The sequence below is a fragment of the Pleuronectes platessa genome, chromosome 22, assembly GCF_947347685.1.
Source record: "Pleuronectes platessa chromosome 22, fPlePla1.1, whole genome shotgun sequence".
In the NCBI taxonomy this organism is placed as follows: domain Eukaryota; kingdom Metazoa; phylum Chordata; class Actinopteri; order Pleuronectiformes; family Pleuronectidae; genus Pleuronectes; species Pleuronectes platessa.
The window spans coordinates 11,895,258-11,913,234 of NC_070647.1; the positions used below are offsets into that span (position 1 = coordinate 11,895,258).

The window sequence follows — 17,977 nt, forward strand, 5'->3', positions numbered from 1 at the left end:
ACACACACACACACACACACACAGCAGTGCCCCCTGTGGCCATCCAGGTATACTGCACACCCTCTGACCACTGCAGGGGTTGGATTAAGGATTAATGGCAATTTAATCTTGAGTTAGTACTCATGCCCACGTCCCGTAATCATTTGCACTTCCACTCCATTACACATGTACACAGAGTGAAACTATTGTACTTTCTAATATTGTTTTACAGTTTTAGTTATATTTATTTTTCTGCATTATTGTAAACCTTTTTTAAACTGATTGAGCACTGCAAGTAAAATCAATTCTGTGTCGTTTTGGTGTATTGTCGGTCACACTTTTAAATGTACAGCTTAATATAACTCCATGTAAAGATGGACAAAATGATGCCTTCTTAAAATTTGAGAAAGCCAAACCGTTTTATCGTCCCTGGTGGCTGGCCGGTCAAACCCCTACCTCCTCCATGTTAGTGAATGGGACTTGGATCCCCCAAAAAAGTGATAACACACCAAATTTTTTCTCAAATATGGTTTCTGTCATTCTACATAGTTTGAATCACACTGATGTACGTTCAAGTGCTGTTTCTCCAGTTAGTTTGGTTTTAATCAGTTACTCAATGCTATAAAAAAAACATAAGGAAGTGGAGACGCGGAAGATTCCCAATTACAATTTCGCAGCAAGTACGTGAACGCAGCATCAGCCACCACAATCGCGGATGATGCTTTCAGGCGCAGCTCGGTCGTCACAGTGCTGGTGCAGCGGAACACAAACCGATAACAATGTGGAGCCGGAGATCAGCTGGATCTCTCCACACACGCTGACCGACCATGGCCGGTGCTCGCATCCGCTGCTCGCAGCCGGTGCAGACGCCCCGTCGAGAAGAACCGTCCGGGGAGACCGGGGACGCGGCGGGGTCGCTGCGGGAGCTGCCGCGATGGATTCGGTTTTACTTGTACGGGATGCACGGATTGAGCTTGGACGTGCTGCTGTCCTCGCTGCACGGGGTCTCGAACCATCGCGACCCCAAACTGCTGGGCTTCTCCTCCCCGTACCTCTGCGTCGTGCACGCACTGAACCACTTCTTGCTGGAGAAGGTGTACGCGCAGAAGAAGAGCTTCCGAGGTCGGCCTGTGGTGTTTCATCTGGTTTTCTATCCGTCCATCTACATCGGGCTGCAGCTCCTCATCGGCAACTTGAGCACGCTGACCGAGCAGGTGAGGGTGTTGTCCGGGACCCAGCTGGCGGTGCACTACCTCCTGGCTCTGTACTTCACCCAGGTGTTCCACAGATGGGTGTCCAGGCTACGCTATCGCTCCTCGGGCCCGGGGGACAGGGGGGACGGTCGGCCGTATGCGCCCCAGGGTCTCCCCGGCTTGGTGCGCTTCCTCTTCTTCGGGATGCAGGGCCTTCTTGACGAAGTGATCTTCACCTCCATTTTCCACCTGGTGGAGAAGTCGGACCGGAGCCTGAGCGGCCACACGTCCCCGTGGTCCTTCCTGATGTACGGCAGCTGCAGCTTCGTGGTGGAGAAGCTCTACCTGCACCTGCGCTTCGTCAGGGGGTGGAGGACGTGGCAGCGGCTCCCCATCTACGTCTGCTTCATCTACACCTGGGAGTTCTGCTGTGGCCTGTTCCTCAGGCAGTTTGGGGCCTGCTCGTGGGATTACTCCCACTACCCCTACAACATCATGGGCCTCATCACCCTGCTGTACCTGCCCGGCTGGGTCGGCCTCAGCCTGTACCAGGACATCCTGTCCAATGTCCTGATGAGGATCAAAGTGTGCACCAAAGAGGGGACTGACTTGGGCGAGGAGTGCAAAGAGGTCAATGGAGAGCTGGACTCAAAGAAATAAATACTTAAATATTTTCTCACAGAAGTTTGAATCCTTACTTGTCTGACCCGCGTCCTACTGACGAACAACTATTTATTCTAACAGGAAATTAACAGGGCTTATATTTATTACTAGAAACTTTTTCAATTAGAAAAAAGTTAGAGTTTAGGTGAGGTATGTTATAATGTGGCTTGACTCAGGAGAAAGTCCGGAGTTCATGTCTGAAACCAGCTTCAGATACTTTGAGTTAAGTCTGTTGGGAGGGGACATGTGTTACCGTGGCAACAGATGCGGAGATTCCCAAATTTTGGATTTGGGAAAGAGGACAAATATGAAGATGAGACATTTAAAGCGGGATATGTCTGGGTCCATTTCTGAGGATAAAAACACTGGAGCCCGCTTTTCAACATGTTTAAATTCACTTTACTGCCATTTTTACCTGTCTGACGTGACCTGTGGTTTTAATATTAAGTTTCACAACTTTGAAAGTGTGAATGTTTTTAAATACCTGCAGTGGTAGAGTAGCTTGGGTCAGATTATATGCACTGGCATGCTTTAACTGTAGTTGAAATCTGCATGCTATAACACAAAGAAGTAGAAATACACTTTTATTTTTCTAAATTAAAACTCACATATTACCACCTACAGATTGAAAATCAGTCTTAAAATATATTTTTTTTAAGTTCCAACAAGAGGCTTGTATCCATGTGCACCATTTTCCTTTATTCTAAATTGTGGGTTTGTGAATGTTTAACAGGTTTTATTGCTTTATGAGTGTATTAGAGTGACGCATTGCACCTATTAGCACACAGAGATAAACCCAGATTAGCAATGAAAACCTGTAGCTGAGCGGAGACGAGGGGCCGAGTGAGATGTTACTGTGAATCTTTCATGAACCAATCGTGACTTTGCTGCAGTGCCTTCCTCTGCAAGCCGAGTCGGCTGCACTCAAACTGACCAAGTGTCCCACGGGTCTCCGTCTATTCCACAGTTTGTCCTGTTCCTAAAGAAAAGAGCATGAACTATAATGTCAATACAAGTGATGTTTAAATTTGAACATCGCTACGTCCTTACACTAAAGAGTTTTTTTTTCTTTATAGCTCTGAGCTTAATCGAATCAAATTAAGGCCGAAGCCCTTTGTCTGAGCAAGTTTATCTCAAACTGACGGATTTGTACATTTCATAAAGTCTCCGTTAATCAGCGTCAGGGCTCATATTTAAATCTCACAGAGGAAAACATTTAATATAAATATATATTGATCAACTTATTTTGAAGTAGATATCACTCGTGAGTTCAGGGGGAACACATTTTGCTAAAGCTGTTTTAAAACCTGACTTAACAGTGGTCTTTAGTCTAATGAGCACTGTGAATAAACTGAAGATGCCTTTAATACAATTGTGTAAATTGAGTTCGCAGGTTGTTCTCAATACAAATCTAGATGTAGGTCATTTCTATTGAATTACTGTGGGAATGTCTTAGCCTTTTCCTAACCTTGAAGGTTTTAGATGTACCATACAAAGTTATTTTGAGAGTTTGATAATCCATCTGTCGTTAAATATACCATTTTAGTGCAAAATACAGTAAAAGGTTTATGGCCTTGTGCACTCTGGAATGTCATTCAAAAATTATCAGGCATCCTTATTAGAATGATTCACTTTGGATTCTTAGAATGAATTTTTATCTGTTAACAATTCCTTTTATCGTCACATGAGCGAGTGACATTGACCTAAAGATTTTCAATGGTCAAATAACTGTAGTTCAGATTTCCTTCTGTTTTGTGTTATTCACAGATTATTTAGAAAGAAGCCAAAGTGCTTTTAGAAAAGGTTAGAATGGAAATGGATGGCTGACTTCCAATGGCATGTACTCTATGACTCACACTCTCAATTAAATATTCTTTTCTGTAACGTGACTCCTCCATTGCTTCCCTTCAAATGTTTGACGAGCACCATTCAGCAGAGTTCTGAGTGAATATGTTCCACTTTGTACCCAACATGACTTCCTCTGGTCATAAAACAGACGAGGAGGGTCCACGGAAAAGCTGTGAACTCATTTTTTATGTGACTGCTCCAGCTCTACAGCAGGATTGCCAAAAGGGAAAAATGACGCAGAGCAGGCCAGGGCAAGATGGAATAACAGGTTTTTCTTTTGTCTTGTTGTTGTGGCCCCATTCTCTGGTTGACTCACAACACTGACGTGGTGTCGTCAGCAGCAGATAGCACCTCATTGTACATCTGTGTTTGTCTAAATACTCTGTATAAATCCAAAGACACTAGCAAGCAGATTATATTACAGGTGATGTTGGTTTTAAGCCTGGGTTTGTTAGTCACAGTAGAACACACAGTCTGGTTCATGGTGCACTCTAATGTAACTGCTTTATTGCAGGGGGAGTGTAGAGGAAGCAGTTCAGCAGAAATCTGTTTGTCTTGTCAAACTCGCTCTGAGCAGCAAGTCAATACAAGTTTTGCATGAATTTTAATGGGCTTTACAGTACAGTTTAACCTGTCACCCAGGTTGCATCTATCTATCGCTGCATCTATGTACAGCACTTTTTACACACACTCACACCGGCAGCATGGGGGAGACTGGGATCGGACCACCGACCTTCTGGTTTGTGGACAAACCCGCTCTACCTCCCGAGCCACAGCGTAGAGAAGTAAAAACAAAAGCAAATAACCAAGCAACACATTTGAGTGATCAAGCCATGATGCAAAAATCAACTCGTCTAACTACTTCTTCAGGAAACCAAGTGACACACACACACACAAGCAAACACACAGACAAGCAAACACACACACACAAGCAAACACACACAGTATCTGCTGACAACGCCACGATGGGAATAAAACACGCAACCCCTCCAGAGACAAACATGAAAACAGGCTTTCACACACACATGGAAACAAACAGGTTAACCCTGTTGTTTACACTGCACATTTTCCGCCTTGTTTGCAGCAGCAACAAGAAGCTGTTTATCAAAAAAAGATTCACAATACACACACACACTGTAAAACTTCTTTCTCAAAATAAAAGCACTGGTTGAATCAAGAAATGCAAATTTTGCTCCACATCTACTGGATGTGAAATGGTTCAGATAGAAGCCACAATATAACAATAGTCTGTTTATGATACAAATTATATTTCTATTTGTACAATCATTCAACACAATAATAATGATAATTGATAATATACTGAATATACGAATACACTATACTACATTTCACAGACAAAGAAGCAAAGAGGAAACCAATTCCTCTTCAGCTTGAATGAGCTGATGTCATCGTTATGAGGTTGAGTCAGCACAACACAGCGCCTTTTGAAATAGAATAGGAATGAAGCTCAATCATGAATCTCAATTTAAATCAATTTGAATGGATTTGACTTCATTTTGGAACTTGATATTAAAAACTACCTTGAGAGATTCAACACATTACAACACCCTCTCTTTCCATTTATTTACATGTACAGTCAAATCACATACAAATGCCTACAGTGAATGATATGACGTGTTTGATAAGGCTCTTTGATTCCTTTCCTCCTGGTTTGGTAGCAGCAGACTACAGATTTGCTCAGGTTCTGTCAGTGTGGCCACAGAGGCTTTGATGAGGTGACGCTTCCTGAGTCCTTTAAATCTATTTATTTGTGATAGGAGACCGGGAGGAAGAGCCGTTCAGCCTGGAGCTCCACCGATGTCGTATTGTTGCGTCTGCTTTTGAACTCCAGTCGAGCGAGAGCCGGCCGTCTTTTCAATTTCAATCACAGGAAATGCAAATCAGGCTAAAGGGGTGAAACACGCAGACGCCTTGTGATCATCTGGATTTCAGGGTCTGCAGCTGGACTGTGGATTCTCCATGTCTGAACGGAAGGAGTAGTTTGGTTTGAAATGTGCAACAAGCTAAACTTTCAAGTTCTTCCCAGTATTGTCTTTAGGAATACTAGCTTGTTGCATATCATCCAATGCCGCTTTATTGAGTGTCCAGGCTTTATGGTGCAGCCCCTGTTTCCTACTGAACCTCAGGGCCTTGGCGAGCTCCCTGGGAGTCCTGGGAGTGCAGCTCAGGCCTCGGTAGCATTGACAGGTGAATCCCCTGCTCAGAGCCTTCAGGTCCGCGAAGGTAGCTCTCCCGAGAGCCAGGTAGCGCCTCTGAATGTGCACGACCCGGAAGCTGTCCGGGTTCAGGTGGAGGTAGTGGTTGGAGTTGTAGTTTTTGCGGACGCAGCGGCCGTTCCCCCGGCACAGGAAGCTGCTGCAGAGCTGGGCGGCCGCGGAGACGTTGGTGACGTAAGGGTTGAGGGTGGAGGAGAGGTAGGATGAGAGGGATTCACAGGAGGCCTGGGGAGGGAAGGAAGGGGAGTGGAGGAAGGGACATTAAAGAGCAAGGAGGGAGAAGTACTCAAAAAGCAAATGTACATGTTTAACAGTCATGTATGTTACTGTGCCGCTTGTGAATATAGGAAATCCTGTTGTTAGATGAGATTGAATCATCCAGGAGCCTGAGGGCCCCTTCACTGACGTTTCAGAAAATCCTACTATACTAGAGTAATTGTGACTATAAAAGATATTGTAAAATAGACATTGCGTGCTTGATATTTTCAGAGTGAATGAACTACACATCCCATAAACCATTGCGAATGCTTGTACATTGTATAGTATAGATACCTTGTGTACTAACGCTGAATGACCTGATTGAAGCCAACACAAGTTTTCACAGTCGTAAACACTTTCATGGTAACCGCGAGCTCCAACAATCAGAGACATCACGATAACCCCTGAGGATTGTGGGTAGTGTGAATAAAACCCATTCTTCTTAAAACGCAGCTGATACCATGAAGACTAGTGGCTTGTACATCAGGGTTTAACATCATTTCACAGTCTCGCATCTTGTGGTAGGTCTTGGCCTTGGATGGGTACCGACTCTTATATCATGTAACTGAACCCTTTGTCTGTTTCTGACCAGCCCCTGTCACCACACCTCCATGTCTTTCAGCACAGCGGTGTGATGTTACCTGGTCATCGTAGTCAGCACTGGCCCCCCACAGCACAGCACCAGACGCTCCCACTGCTGCACTCTCCCCCACGGTGCTCACCAAGTCCCCCTGGACACAAGTGGTTAAACACGGCCTCTATAAAATGCCTCTGTAGACTTAATGATGATGAATACATGTTTACATGCACGCTGCACAGACATAAACACGTTCAGGTATGAAAACACACGAACGAGGTGAGAAGAGAGGAGGAGGATTACACTCTCAGGTGAGGGTTACCACCTGCACAGGCTGTGGTTACACCACGGAAACCAAACTCCACCTTAAACTCCACCTCAGGCGGGAAACTCGTCACTGCTGAGATGAAGGTGTAACTTAAGATGTAGCTCGTCTCGTTCAGCGTGTGGCCGCTCCCTAATGACATATTTCTTTTTTGGATTTGCATGTGTGTTTGTGTGTGTGTGTGTGTGTGTGTGTGTGTGTGTGTGTGTGTGTGTGTGTGTGTGTGTGTGTGTGTGTGTGTGTGTGTGTGTGTGTGTGTGTGTGTGTGTGTGTGTGTGTGTGTGTTTTCTAAATAAAAAAGACTGTAATTTGGCAGGGCATACATGTAAGGAGGGAGGTTCAAGAAAATATACTGTAATACTATTACTACTACTACTACTAATAATAATCTTGTCATTGTATTATTGATCTAACCACTATGATAATAATCGATCAGTATGATCACTACAACAAACTCTCATCATCACAACAATAATTTATAAATGAATTAAATAATCTTGGGGAAAAAATAATAAAAAGATGATAAATAAATAACACTACAGAAAAAAAGGAAAATAGGAGCAATAATCACCTTTTTCACATCCGGGTAAACTCAGGTGTTACATTCATTAATAGCGCACAACCTTAATTAAAGTGATAAGTAAAATCTAATCAACTTTATTAATAATTATATCTGTAATAAAGGAATGAGGTGTTTTCCAATGATGGTGGATATTATTATTTATTTATTTAGTAAGATGATTACATTGGACTGATGCTGTGCACCCTTTACTTCTACATCTTGAGAGTGAGGCCTGGATCAACATTTACACGGCTCGTACTCACCCGGCTGAGGAAGCGTCTGTTCTGATCGACAAAGACGGGACGCGTGTAAACGAACACGGGCGCGGCGCCTCCACTCCGCCGCGGCAGGCTGGACACCCGCAGAGCCTCCTGGACTCTGTTCCTCACCATCAGGGCAGCTCTGGGGTTATCTGCCAGGGAGGCCTGAGAACAGAAACACAACAGATCAATCTGAGAGGTCGAGAATCTGGAAGTAAAATTCAGGATGGCCCTTTTTTTTTAAAAACCAACCTGCAGGTAGACCGATGGGTAGAGGGCCGTGCTGGACTCCCACAGCCACAGGAGCTCATCGTTCTGCCTCCTCACCTCCTTGGAGCACCGGCCTGAGTAGCCGGGCTCCAACCAGCCGTAGTTGTAGCAGTTGGGAAACAGGTAGAAGCCCCAGAGGTAGTTGGGCCTCATGGCTCTGCCCATCGTCAACATCCCTGACATCAAACTTCTGGCTGCCACCTGCAAAGGAAAGAGCTGCTCATGAATATCAACCAACCAGATATCTAGTTTGAATCGGTCCTCATAGTTAAATCAGACCTGGAACCGTTGTTTGGCTTTTTCTGTGGCCTGCTCCACTGTGAGCGAGTGGTTCGTCTGCATGGCGTGGGCCACGGATAAGAGCTGGTAGATTCTCTTAGTGCCCCAGTTCCTGTCCCACAGGGGGCGCCATTCCTCCCAGTCTATCACAGCCAAGCCCCGGCTGGTCCTGGAAGAGGAAGACAGGAGGAAGAGGAGGTTAGGGATCAGTGTAAAAAGTTACTACAGGGTGGATTTCTGTGACTCACTTGGATGTGATGTAGTAGGTGATATCAGCTCTGGCCTTGTTCATACTGGCTCTCAGGTTGCCCCTCTGAGGAATACCTCCATACAACTGTTTTCTACCAACCAGGTCTACATGTGGGTAAAGACCCAGCCGGTCTGTGTAGAACAGAGACAGGAACTGACCTGGGACCTACGACAGAGAGAGGGAGGAGTGGAATCAACTTCAACAGGTAGAACAGGAGGATTTGAGGTCAGGTTAAAGAGGCCAGCATGGACAAAAACCTGTAATTGTTGAGGATACAAGTCCAAATGTCGAGAATAAAGTCAAAATCAATCCGCAATTATTTTGTTTCCAAACGTTGAAATGAGAGAAAACGAAATTATCAGATATTTTTTAGGGGTGGAACTCTGCGCGTGAAAAATAAATATTAAGATGAAATAGGAATAAATTTGAAATTCGAAGATTTAAGGCAAAGAAAACATCAAACTTTGTGAAGGAAGTGATTCATCTACAAAATGACCCGAGTTCATGAACTGGTGAAATTCTTCTCCAGTTTCATTTACGAGGAGATTCTTTCTCTTTTAATAAAACACAGTGTGGTGATCAGTATTCAGACTTTGAGGAGATTGTGCCAAAATATCTTTAACTGATTTAGTTTGACTTTATTAACAGCATTTTCACTTCATTCTACAAAATACACAAGGAAAGAAACTCTTCCTCCTCTCATTTTCTGGCCCTACTTCCAATCAAATCAGAAGGTGACATACCTGAATGATTCAGAAGGTGACATACATTTTGAAATGTCCAACAGAAATCATCCGAGTCTTGGTCCCCTCACCTTTGCAGGCGTGGCCACTCCTTTAAACGCTGAGGTGTCCAGGGAGATGTTGTATCTGTTACACACCAGATCAGGGATGTTCCAGCTCACTGTGAAAGGTTGGTGCTTGAACAGCGGACCTGTGGTGTGAGGGAGGGACCTAAGCTTGGGCCGATGAGGGTTCGATTCCTTTGGGGGAAACGGCGACGGTTCGAGGAGAGGAACGGGTGGAAGTTCGGCGAGAGGAGTTTTTGAAATGAGAGATGTGAATGTCTTGGGGGAAGATGATGTTGAAACGGGGGAGAGTGGCTTGTTTGAAGAAGTAGAAGACGAGGAAGGTGTTGGAGGTAAAACTGAGTAGGAGGAAGAAAATGTGGACGTTGGCGAGACGGACGTCTGAGGTTGAGCAGGATGCAGGGACATTTTGGACAAAGAGGACTGAGGGTGTGTGTGCAAAGGAAGCTCCATCGTTTTAAGAGACACGGTCGAATGTTTGCAGGGATCGGGTAGCCGCTGAAAAACGTGTTTTAGGGGTCGAAGAAGACAATGAGATGCAGGGTGAGCGTGGAAGGAATCAGGAGTCAGAGAGGCCTTGTTGGAAAGTGTGGACGAGTTTAGGACATCGAAATCTCTGGTGGACGTTTGGGTAATAAGTTGCACTGACTTTGTAGGAGAAGATGGCATCAAACTTGTTGAAATAGAGATATTTGACTGAGCCGATGTAGTAACGGAAGTAAGGAAAGAGAAGTCTGGGGCCTGCGAGGTGGGGGATGAGCTTCTGATCGCCGAGTTGGCAAAAGCTGTAGAAACCGTGGTTGAGGTGGATTTGTTCCTGCCGCTGACAGGAGGGGTCGGGGCCTTTGTCGTCCTCAGGTCGGCTGACCCGAGAGCAGGCCAGACGGAAACAATTGCCACGGAGAAGAAAGAGAAGAGGAGTGCAGGGGGGAGGATGGAATGTGTGAGCGAGAGGAGAAGCAGCACACAGCTTCGGCTCTTCTGTGCGACGGAAACCATCCTTTCACCTGCCTGAGGACAAGGAATGGAGACTGTTGAACTCTGTGTTTCAGAATATCAAAAGAAGAAAGATGTTACAAGATGTTCAGAGCACACGAAACGGCACAGGAGTAACGAATGGCCCCAAATCCTGCAGTGACAGTCTGGTTCCTACTCATCTGAGGTTTTCAATTTGTATAACATTGCATTGTCATTGATTTTTCAGAGAATAATTCATGTATCTTTTTTTTTTTAAATCAGGCATCTGTACAGGATGATATTTAGGAGCATTAGCAATTTGTCACGTATTCAAAATAGAAATCAGGATCTGGTGATTTCAAATTCAAGATTCAAGAGTTTTATTATAGAATGTACAGGGATAACAATTAAGCAGTCGCTGGCAATGAAATGCTTGAGTCACAGGCTCTCTTCTAACAATGCTCAAGAATTAAAAAAACTAAAACTAAATTTGAATAAAATAGTGTAAAATAGAATATCAAAAATTTAAAATATGAAATAAAATATATATATCTTAATATATATATTCCAGTGTAGACTTTAACCAACCATCATATAAGTCATTTTACTGTGGCTGAAGTTTCCTTTATTTATGGCGAAGCTCCGCCACGAGGGGAAGGTGCACGATTTCTCGATTCATAACCTGAGACTTTTCAAATCTACAGTCCCAGAACAAGTCTGCTCTCATCCTTCTGATTTGAATCAGAACAAAACAACTCCTCCAAAATGTAATCCTGCCTCACATGAACCACAAACTACCGCAAAACATCCTTTAGCATCACAAAACACAACATACAGTATCAACACAAAACTGACTTAACAGTGTAAATAAGAACACAATACCTGGACATGCCTTCAGGGGAGCCGTGTCACCGTGAGACGTCTTGACAGGAGCAGAGCGGGTGAGAGTGTCCTCGCTGGAGTGACACTGTGTGATATAACAAGGGGGGGAGAGACCCGGTGGGCTGAGCCGCACACGAGCCTGTTCCCCCACTTGTTTGTGTAGGAAAATCATTGTTTGGTTTTTCCGTGTGCCAAGTTTGAGGCACACCTGGGTGTGAGGTTATGGAGCGTGCACCGTGGCCCACTGAGCTGGGACTGAAGCTGCTGGTGCACTGGTGTCGATGCTGGTTCTTGTGACCTTGGACGGGTTTTCAGAAAATAACAACAACACGGGGAACTGCAGTCGAAAGTTATTCATTCAATAAATCTTTGTTGTGAGTTGTGAGTTCGACACCATGTAGATACATTGTAGAGGCCTGATTGATTAAATTAGTTTCATCACCAACAAATGATATCATATGTGGATCCAGCAATAACTGTTTTGTTACAAAATTATATTCTAAATGTCATAAAAGAGAAATGTGATTATTTTATTGCTGTAAATGGTCTTTAAACGTGGTCTTTAAACAGGGTTAAAAATAAATGCATCATATGCTAAACTGCAGCCAAGATTCCTTACAGGCTCCCCCCTGCTGTTCGGAGACAGGCGAGTCTGACACCTGGATGCTAAAACATGAGTTGGATGGTATTAATAACAACATTTCATGTTCCTGTGTGAATGCAATTACATCAGACACAGAATTAAGTTTACAGATAAAAAACAACAGCGCAAACACCAGCACATTTCTCCTCCATGTTAGTAAATACCAGTAAAATGTCTGGGACGTGCAGTATACATAGAGAACATAGGACTTGTTTTCACCCGGCATGTACTGTGTGTGTGTGTGTGTAGCGTGTTTGTGTGTCTGCGTCATGTGATACCAAATGGTGGTGGTTGTTTCTCATGTTAGTGGCACAGTGTGAACAGTGGGACGGGGACCTGTGACCCTGCTACGTGTTTGTTTGGTATGAAGTGTAACGAAGGTAAATGTGGTAAAGTAAACAGAACCATGTCTCAGAGAAAAATCATTTCCTCTTGCAGAACTACATCAATAATAAGGATTCATTTCTACGACAGTTAGGATCAATATGGGGTTCATGATTTCATGATATATAATTTCTTTATATGAAGTTTTTCCGATGTACAACAGCACTAGAATAAAAACCTCGGCTGCATTTCATTATAGCCCAGATTAGGTTAGATTAGATAAATTTGGATTAGATTAGGTTAGATTGGATTATATGATATTAGATTGGATTAGAAGGATTTGTTGGTTAACTCCAGCTCAGCACTTTCAACTGCCAGTTAAAGCTACACTATGTAACTTTTACTGAGCGACAGCGCCCCCTGCAGCCACATGAATTCTGTTCTCTGTGTCCAAGCAATTAAGTGGTTTTCATGTAGAGACTAGAGCTGTGAAAAATAACGCGTTAACGCGTTATGATTAAATTACAGGATTAATTCGTTTTTTTTTTTTAACGCATTTAACGCATGCGCAGAAGGACCTTCCAATTCCGCCGCCTCTGCATTACGCCGGGTTCACACCGGACGCGGAAGCGACGCCGAAGCGAGGCGTAGGCGCAGCGCCAATCCTCTGGCTCCCATCTACTCCCATGTTAAACCGCAGCGCTGAACACACCGGAGGCTGAAGCGTAGCGTTGTGCCGCGGCTGCCTAGCGCCGTGAAGCGATCGTTTCGGCGTCGAGTCTATTTTTTCCGCTTGACGCGAGCGTATCGCGACAGGAAACACACTGAAAAATGATTTTAAACGATATAGATGACATATTTTATATGATATAAATGATCAAATATGCATCCCATACTTTGTATTCACGTTCTGTTGTCTTGGAGTTTTAATTTTACCACTTTTACCAACCACATTATTTAATGTCCCCCTCTGCCCATCCACTACAGCCACACAAGCAGTCATAAAGATAAAAAGAGAGGGGGGGGGCTACGTATTCTCCACATAGGCTTGAGTGGAGAATACGTAATTTACCCTCGACACCCGACATTTACCGGAGCTAACAGCGGAGAAGTTCGTCAACATGGATGACATTAAATTAATCATTGAAGTGGAGAAGTAACTTGAGTTGTTGATTCTCAGCATATGTTGTATAAAGACAACACCAAAAAAGACACATGTTGGGATGCTGTTGCAGTTAATGTTGGAGCAACAAGTAAGTATATGCTTGAAAAAAATGATTAAATGCCGTTTTTACTGCAGGCTGATAACAGCAGAAGTATGTGATATTATTAGTAATGCGCGGCGCTTCGGCGTCGCTTCCGCGTCCGGTGTGAACCCGGCGTAAGTCGCCGCTCTAATGCAGTCAGACGGCAGCTGCCATTCAAACAACATGGATAATTCTGATGAACCTGAGGACCTTCTGGACGGGAAGATCGTGTTCGCAAGGCGAAGCATGTGTTGGTCGGCGAGGGGCGTTCAAGTGGAATGCGCCAAACCAGACTCACTCGCAGGACACATTGTGCAAAAGAAGCGGTCAGCTTTACTGTCAGAGAATTTGAACAAGTTAGTTTGCCTCACCAACTGGCTAAAGACCGAGTAGCTAAGAGGGCCTTTAGAGGCATTAGATCTTATCATGGTGTGGTTAATGGTTGTGTGACAAAAAATATAAAAAATGTCAACCATCCTATGGCTAAGAAGCTCAAATAATTTCTGTTTGATTTAAAAAAAAAAAGTTTTATTCAACCACACAATGGCTAAGGAACCCGAATATTGTTTAGGATGAAGATTATATTAATGTTCCATATGGAAAAGCAATGATAACTGCTGAAGAACTGCTGAGTTGCAGCACAAAAGAAAAGTTAAATGTCATAAATCTTGTTTTCACAAAAATATTCCGAGAAAATCGGTAATGTGATTAATCATGATTAATCCATAGAAACCTGTGATTAATTTGATTAAAAATTTTAATCATTTCACAGCCCTAGTAGAGACCCTAAGTCCATCAAGGGGATGAGTGTGTAGTCCCACTCACTGAACTGAAACACAACTTCCTCAACCAGAAGAGCTCAAATCCAACAAGCTATGTTTACTATTTTAAAAGTTTCCTCCCTGAATATCGGAGATAAGCGCTGGTTTTGAGAGACTTCTAAGTCTTTTGAACAGATCTACAGCTCAGCAATATACTTCAACTTGCCGAACCTGATTGAAGCTCTGTCAGTTTCACACTTCTCATGGGAAACGTTCAGGTTGAGCGGCGGGAAAGAAGCAGCTCTCTCCCGTCAGTGAATCATCAGACTTATTTTGAAGCTGCACTTTTAAGTTAAATAAATCGCGTAGTGTTGCTTTAAGCCCCAAAGATCTGATACTAAAGATGGTATGCTGTTGTGCTCGGTTGACTTAGGAAACGTGTTGATACAAAACAAAAATGTGCCGATGCAACATAAGATAAATATGTTCCGTCCTCCTCTGTGTTTTTCTGCCTTCTTTTGCAGATAGGCTGACTGGCAGAGATTAAATCACATTTGTCACTTTGACAAAATAAAATACACAAGATTAAATCAGTTCTAAGAAGCAACATGAAGCCTCAACCACCAAACTCTGAGACTGTGTTAACCTCAGGGTCAACCTAAGACTCCTCGTACTTTACCCCTGCAGACGGGTGGAGGTGACTCATCAAACTGCTTGTTGGGTGATGACATGTGCAGGCAAGCACCACAGCTTGGAGCAGGTTTTGTGTTTTGGTGCTTGTGTTGTCCTGCTGTGACATGAAACATTAACCATTGAGCTCAGTGCGCCCTCCTGCAGCAGAGGTGTATCTGATGTGATGCTGCCATCTTGTGGTTTAAACGTGCGTTTATAGTAAGACAGTTAATGCAGGAGTACCAGAAACTGCATTATCACACACACGTTCATACAGGGATTCAACTTTTTCTGTCACACACCGTCAGCACAGCTTTCAGGGACAGTTTGGGGTTCAGTATCTTGCCCGAAGGCACTTCAGAATGGAGAGTGGAGGTGCAGGGGATTCAAACTAACGACCCTCTACGTCCTGAGCCGTAGCTGCACATGCACAAGACAGATATCTAAACACATCAACTTGGACTCTGCAGCCACTACGAAATCAAACCATCTGGAAAATTGGGCTTCAACCCCGGGTTTGTCACATTGCTGTTCAATTGAATCAATTTTAGAAGCATTCATTCAAAATTAGTGTATTCCCGTTAAATTAGTGCATTTATAAGAAACTAAAACTGAAGTTTGTTGGTAAAGAACCAATAGAAGGCACGGTCAGTGTTCCAGCCACCAACTCTTATCTTCTCTGACTATTATCTCTGAATCAGGGTGTATGCCATGTACGTGCAAAACCTGTGTCATCCTCTGACCCTCAACCAGAAGTAAAAGGCCACCCTTGGCTCATCACAACACTTGCTTGTTCAGTGTGTGTGACCCTGTGGTGACATTTACCCTAAATCCACGAAGTCGAACACGCCGAAGAGACAGGGAAAGGCCAACTTGATTAAATATTCATACCGGGGGGGGGCCTTCAGGGGATATCTTCCTACAGAATCCCAAATATAATATTCATGTCGTCCTCTGCTTCTCTCGTAACCTCGATTCTCTTTTGTTGTGGAAAGTGGGTCAAGCGAACCTTTTCACGAGGGCGGCCCCCGAAGGTTTGACTGCAATGGTCCAGATACCCCCCCCCCGAAAAACAAACACACCGTAAACACCTACATCCATTCCTCTACCATCTTAGCCTAATATGCAGAAACACACATAAAAAGATACTTAAACACATATTAAAATGAATTTCCTGCTCATGATCACACCTCCCCCATGCTATTCATAAACGCCAGTGAGGTATCTGACACAAGCAGCAGGGTGTCCTCCGTCCAGCTCTCTGACTGTCATTGTGTGAGTAAGTGCATACCGACCAGTGTTGTCAGTATCACTCCTTCCTGTGAATAGAGCATCTGGATCCTTCTAGATAGATTGACAGTGCAAATGGTCAACAAATTATCAGTAATGTATAAGAAAATACTAAACTTAAGTTAAACGACAAAACAACAACTACAGCTTCTCTTTCCATTTGCTTTACTTTATTTAATTTTCTCTCTCCAGGATATTTTCCCTCCTCTCCCATCTCAACCTTTTTCCTGCTCCGAAATGCCATTATTCTCACCCCCTCTTGCAAAAAATGAAGGCAGTGCCCTTAATTCAGGAAATGTCACTTCTACATCTCCCTAAACCGGAGGCCGGGTGGAGCGATGCAAAGTTTTTCTCGAGGTGTTTCTCTTCCTGTCGGTCGGGTTCTTCAAGTCCGACCAGACTCGGCTGAAACGGCAGCGGACTCGGTTGAAGCCGGGCGGAAGAATGTAGAGGAGGAGTTTGAGGTGATGTCGTATGTGTGTGTGGCATGTTTCAATCTGTGTAAGCTGCTCTTTAAACACTAATGACCACCTCACGATCAGCTGGTTAAACAATTAATGTATCTGGGTTTTCAATTCAGTTTGTCTCTTATGCTCACACTGATATAATGGGGTAAACATGCTAAACATTGGGAAATTTTGAGTAATTTGCTGATTTTATTGTGAACAAGGGTCAAATATTTTACTAGAAGTTCACACGGCTCATATTCATCTATCAAATACTAACAAGCTCGCTCTGTTTGGTGAATGTGCCGCGTCATTCACAGCAGGTGTCTTGTATCATTTATCGATGTGATAAGTGCCACAGGAACTTTCTCTCACCCCGCGCTGACCCAGTAAGAGAGGAGAGCTGCTAAACACACACTCACACTCACTCAATCCAAAATACACGATCACACACACATATGTTCGTGGACGCCTGCAAGAAAAACTGGTCCTTACAGATAATCCCAATCAGGAGCACAGTGTGAAGTAATGAGGGAGGAAAGGTCTGGAGGGAAAAAGATTTTCCAAACAGAATTTTCGCCCTAACACAGTGACAGACGGCTTGGCTGCAGATTTGATGAAATCTGAGGCAGAATACTTTAGCTCGAGGTGACATTTCACACACTGTGTCGCACTGTGTTTACATTATTTGGCAGATAACAGCATCTTAACTGATTTAAATGTACACCATACAATGATTAGACTAAAGTGGCGTGAGAACATGAGATCTGTTACCCGACAAAGGATTCATTTCAAAAAGTATGAAAGATGCACATGTGTGAACAATAGAAAAGTCTGTGGATCATTAGGGAAAGTGTTTTCTTTGAGTGGCCTCTCTCAGTTTCCCATCCTGCAAAACGAAACCCATTTACGAGCCTGACTGAGCAATTTGCAGACGCCCTTCAGCACATTATTAAAATATGTACAGCTTCATCTGGTCCGCCCTTGTTTTTCGGTCACTAAACAGGCCTGTTTGATCACGGCTGGGCTCTATTCATCAAGAAGGGTGAAGTGTTTACTGTAAAAAAGCTTCTTTCACACATCAAGAACAATGTGAGTCTCAATTTACGGATTCTGGAGACAAATATATGTCAGACATACGTCAGATCTGGCAACCTCCCCCTGAGGCTGTATTTAGAAACTGGAGCAGTCTTAATTTTCAGTCTTAACTTCACTTTATTTATATACTATTTAAAGATTCTTTCAG

The 17,977-nt window shown here is 43.7% G+C and overlaps 2 protein-coding genes across 2 annotated transcripts; one reads left to right on the top strand and one right to left on the bottom strand.

The window, feature by feature from the left end:
* Nucleotides 1-791: 791 nt before the first annotated feature.
* On the top strand, nucleotides 792-3,719 carry tmem229a (transmembrane protein 229A). The gene has a single exon (XM_053415251.1). It carries the CDS (start codon nucleotides 807-809, stop codon nucleotides 1,830-1,832), a length of 1,026 nt encoding a protein of 341 aa, XP_053271226.1. The 5' UTR covers nucleotides 792-806; the 3' UTR covers nucleotides 1,833-3,719.
* On the bottom strand, nucleotides 2,323-11,450 carry LOC128428977 (hyaluronidase PH-20). The gene is made up of 8 exons (XM_053415252.1): nucleotides 11,349-11,450; nucleotides 9,516-10,550; nucleotides 8,700-8,866; nucleotides 8,452-8,620; nucleotides 8,155-8,373; nucleotides 7,906-8,067; nucleotides 6,820-6,909; nucleotides 2,323-6,145 (listed from the first exon to the last, which is right to left on the bottom strand). Exons 2-8 carry the CDS (start codon nucleotides 10,506-10,508, stop codon nucleotides 5,708-5,710), a joined length of 2,238 nt encoding a protein of 745 aa, XP_053271227.1. The 5' UTR covers nucleotides 10,509-10,550; nucleotides 11,349-11,450; the 3' UTR covers nucleotides 2,323-5,707.
* Nucleotides 11,451-17,977: the final 6,527 nt, after the last annotated feature.

What these genes read in the sequence shown, in the direction of transcription:
- tmem229a (XM_053415251.1), top strand. Translation starts at nt 807, where the DNA reads ATGGCCGGTGCTCGCATCCGCTGCTCGCAGCCGGTGCAGACGCCCCGT.
- LOC128428977 (XM_053415252.1), bottom strand. Translation starts at nt 10,508, where the DNA reads ATGGTTTCCGTCGCACAGAAGAGCCGAAGCTGTGTGCTGCTTCTCCTC. An exon ending in GAGTGGCCACGCCTGCAAAG is followed by an intron (nt 8,867 to 9,515) that starts GTGAGGGGACCA and finishes TCTCTGTCGTAG; the next exon opens with GTCCCAGGTCAGTTCCTGTC. An exon ending in GTGCTGACTACGATGACCAG is followed by an intron (nt 6,146 to 6,819) that starts GTAACATCACAC and finishes TTCCCTCCCCAG; the next exon opens with GCCTCCTGTGAATCCCTCTC.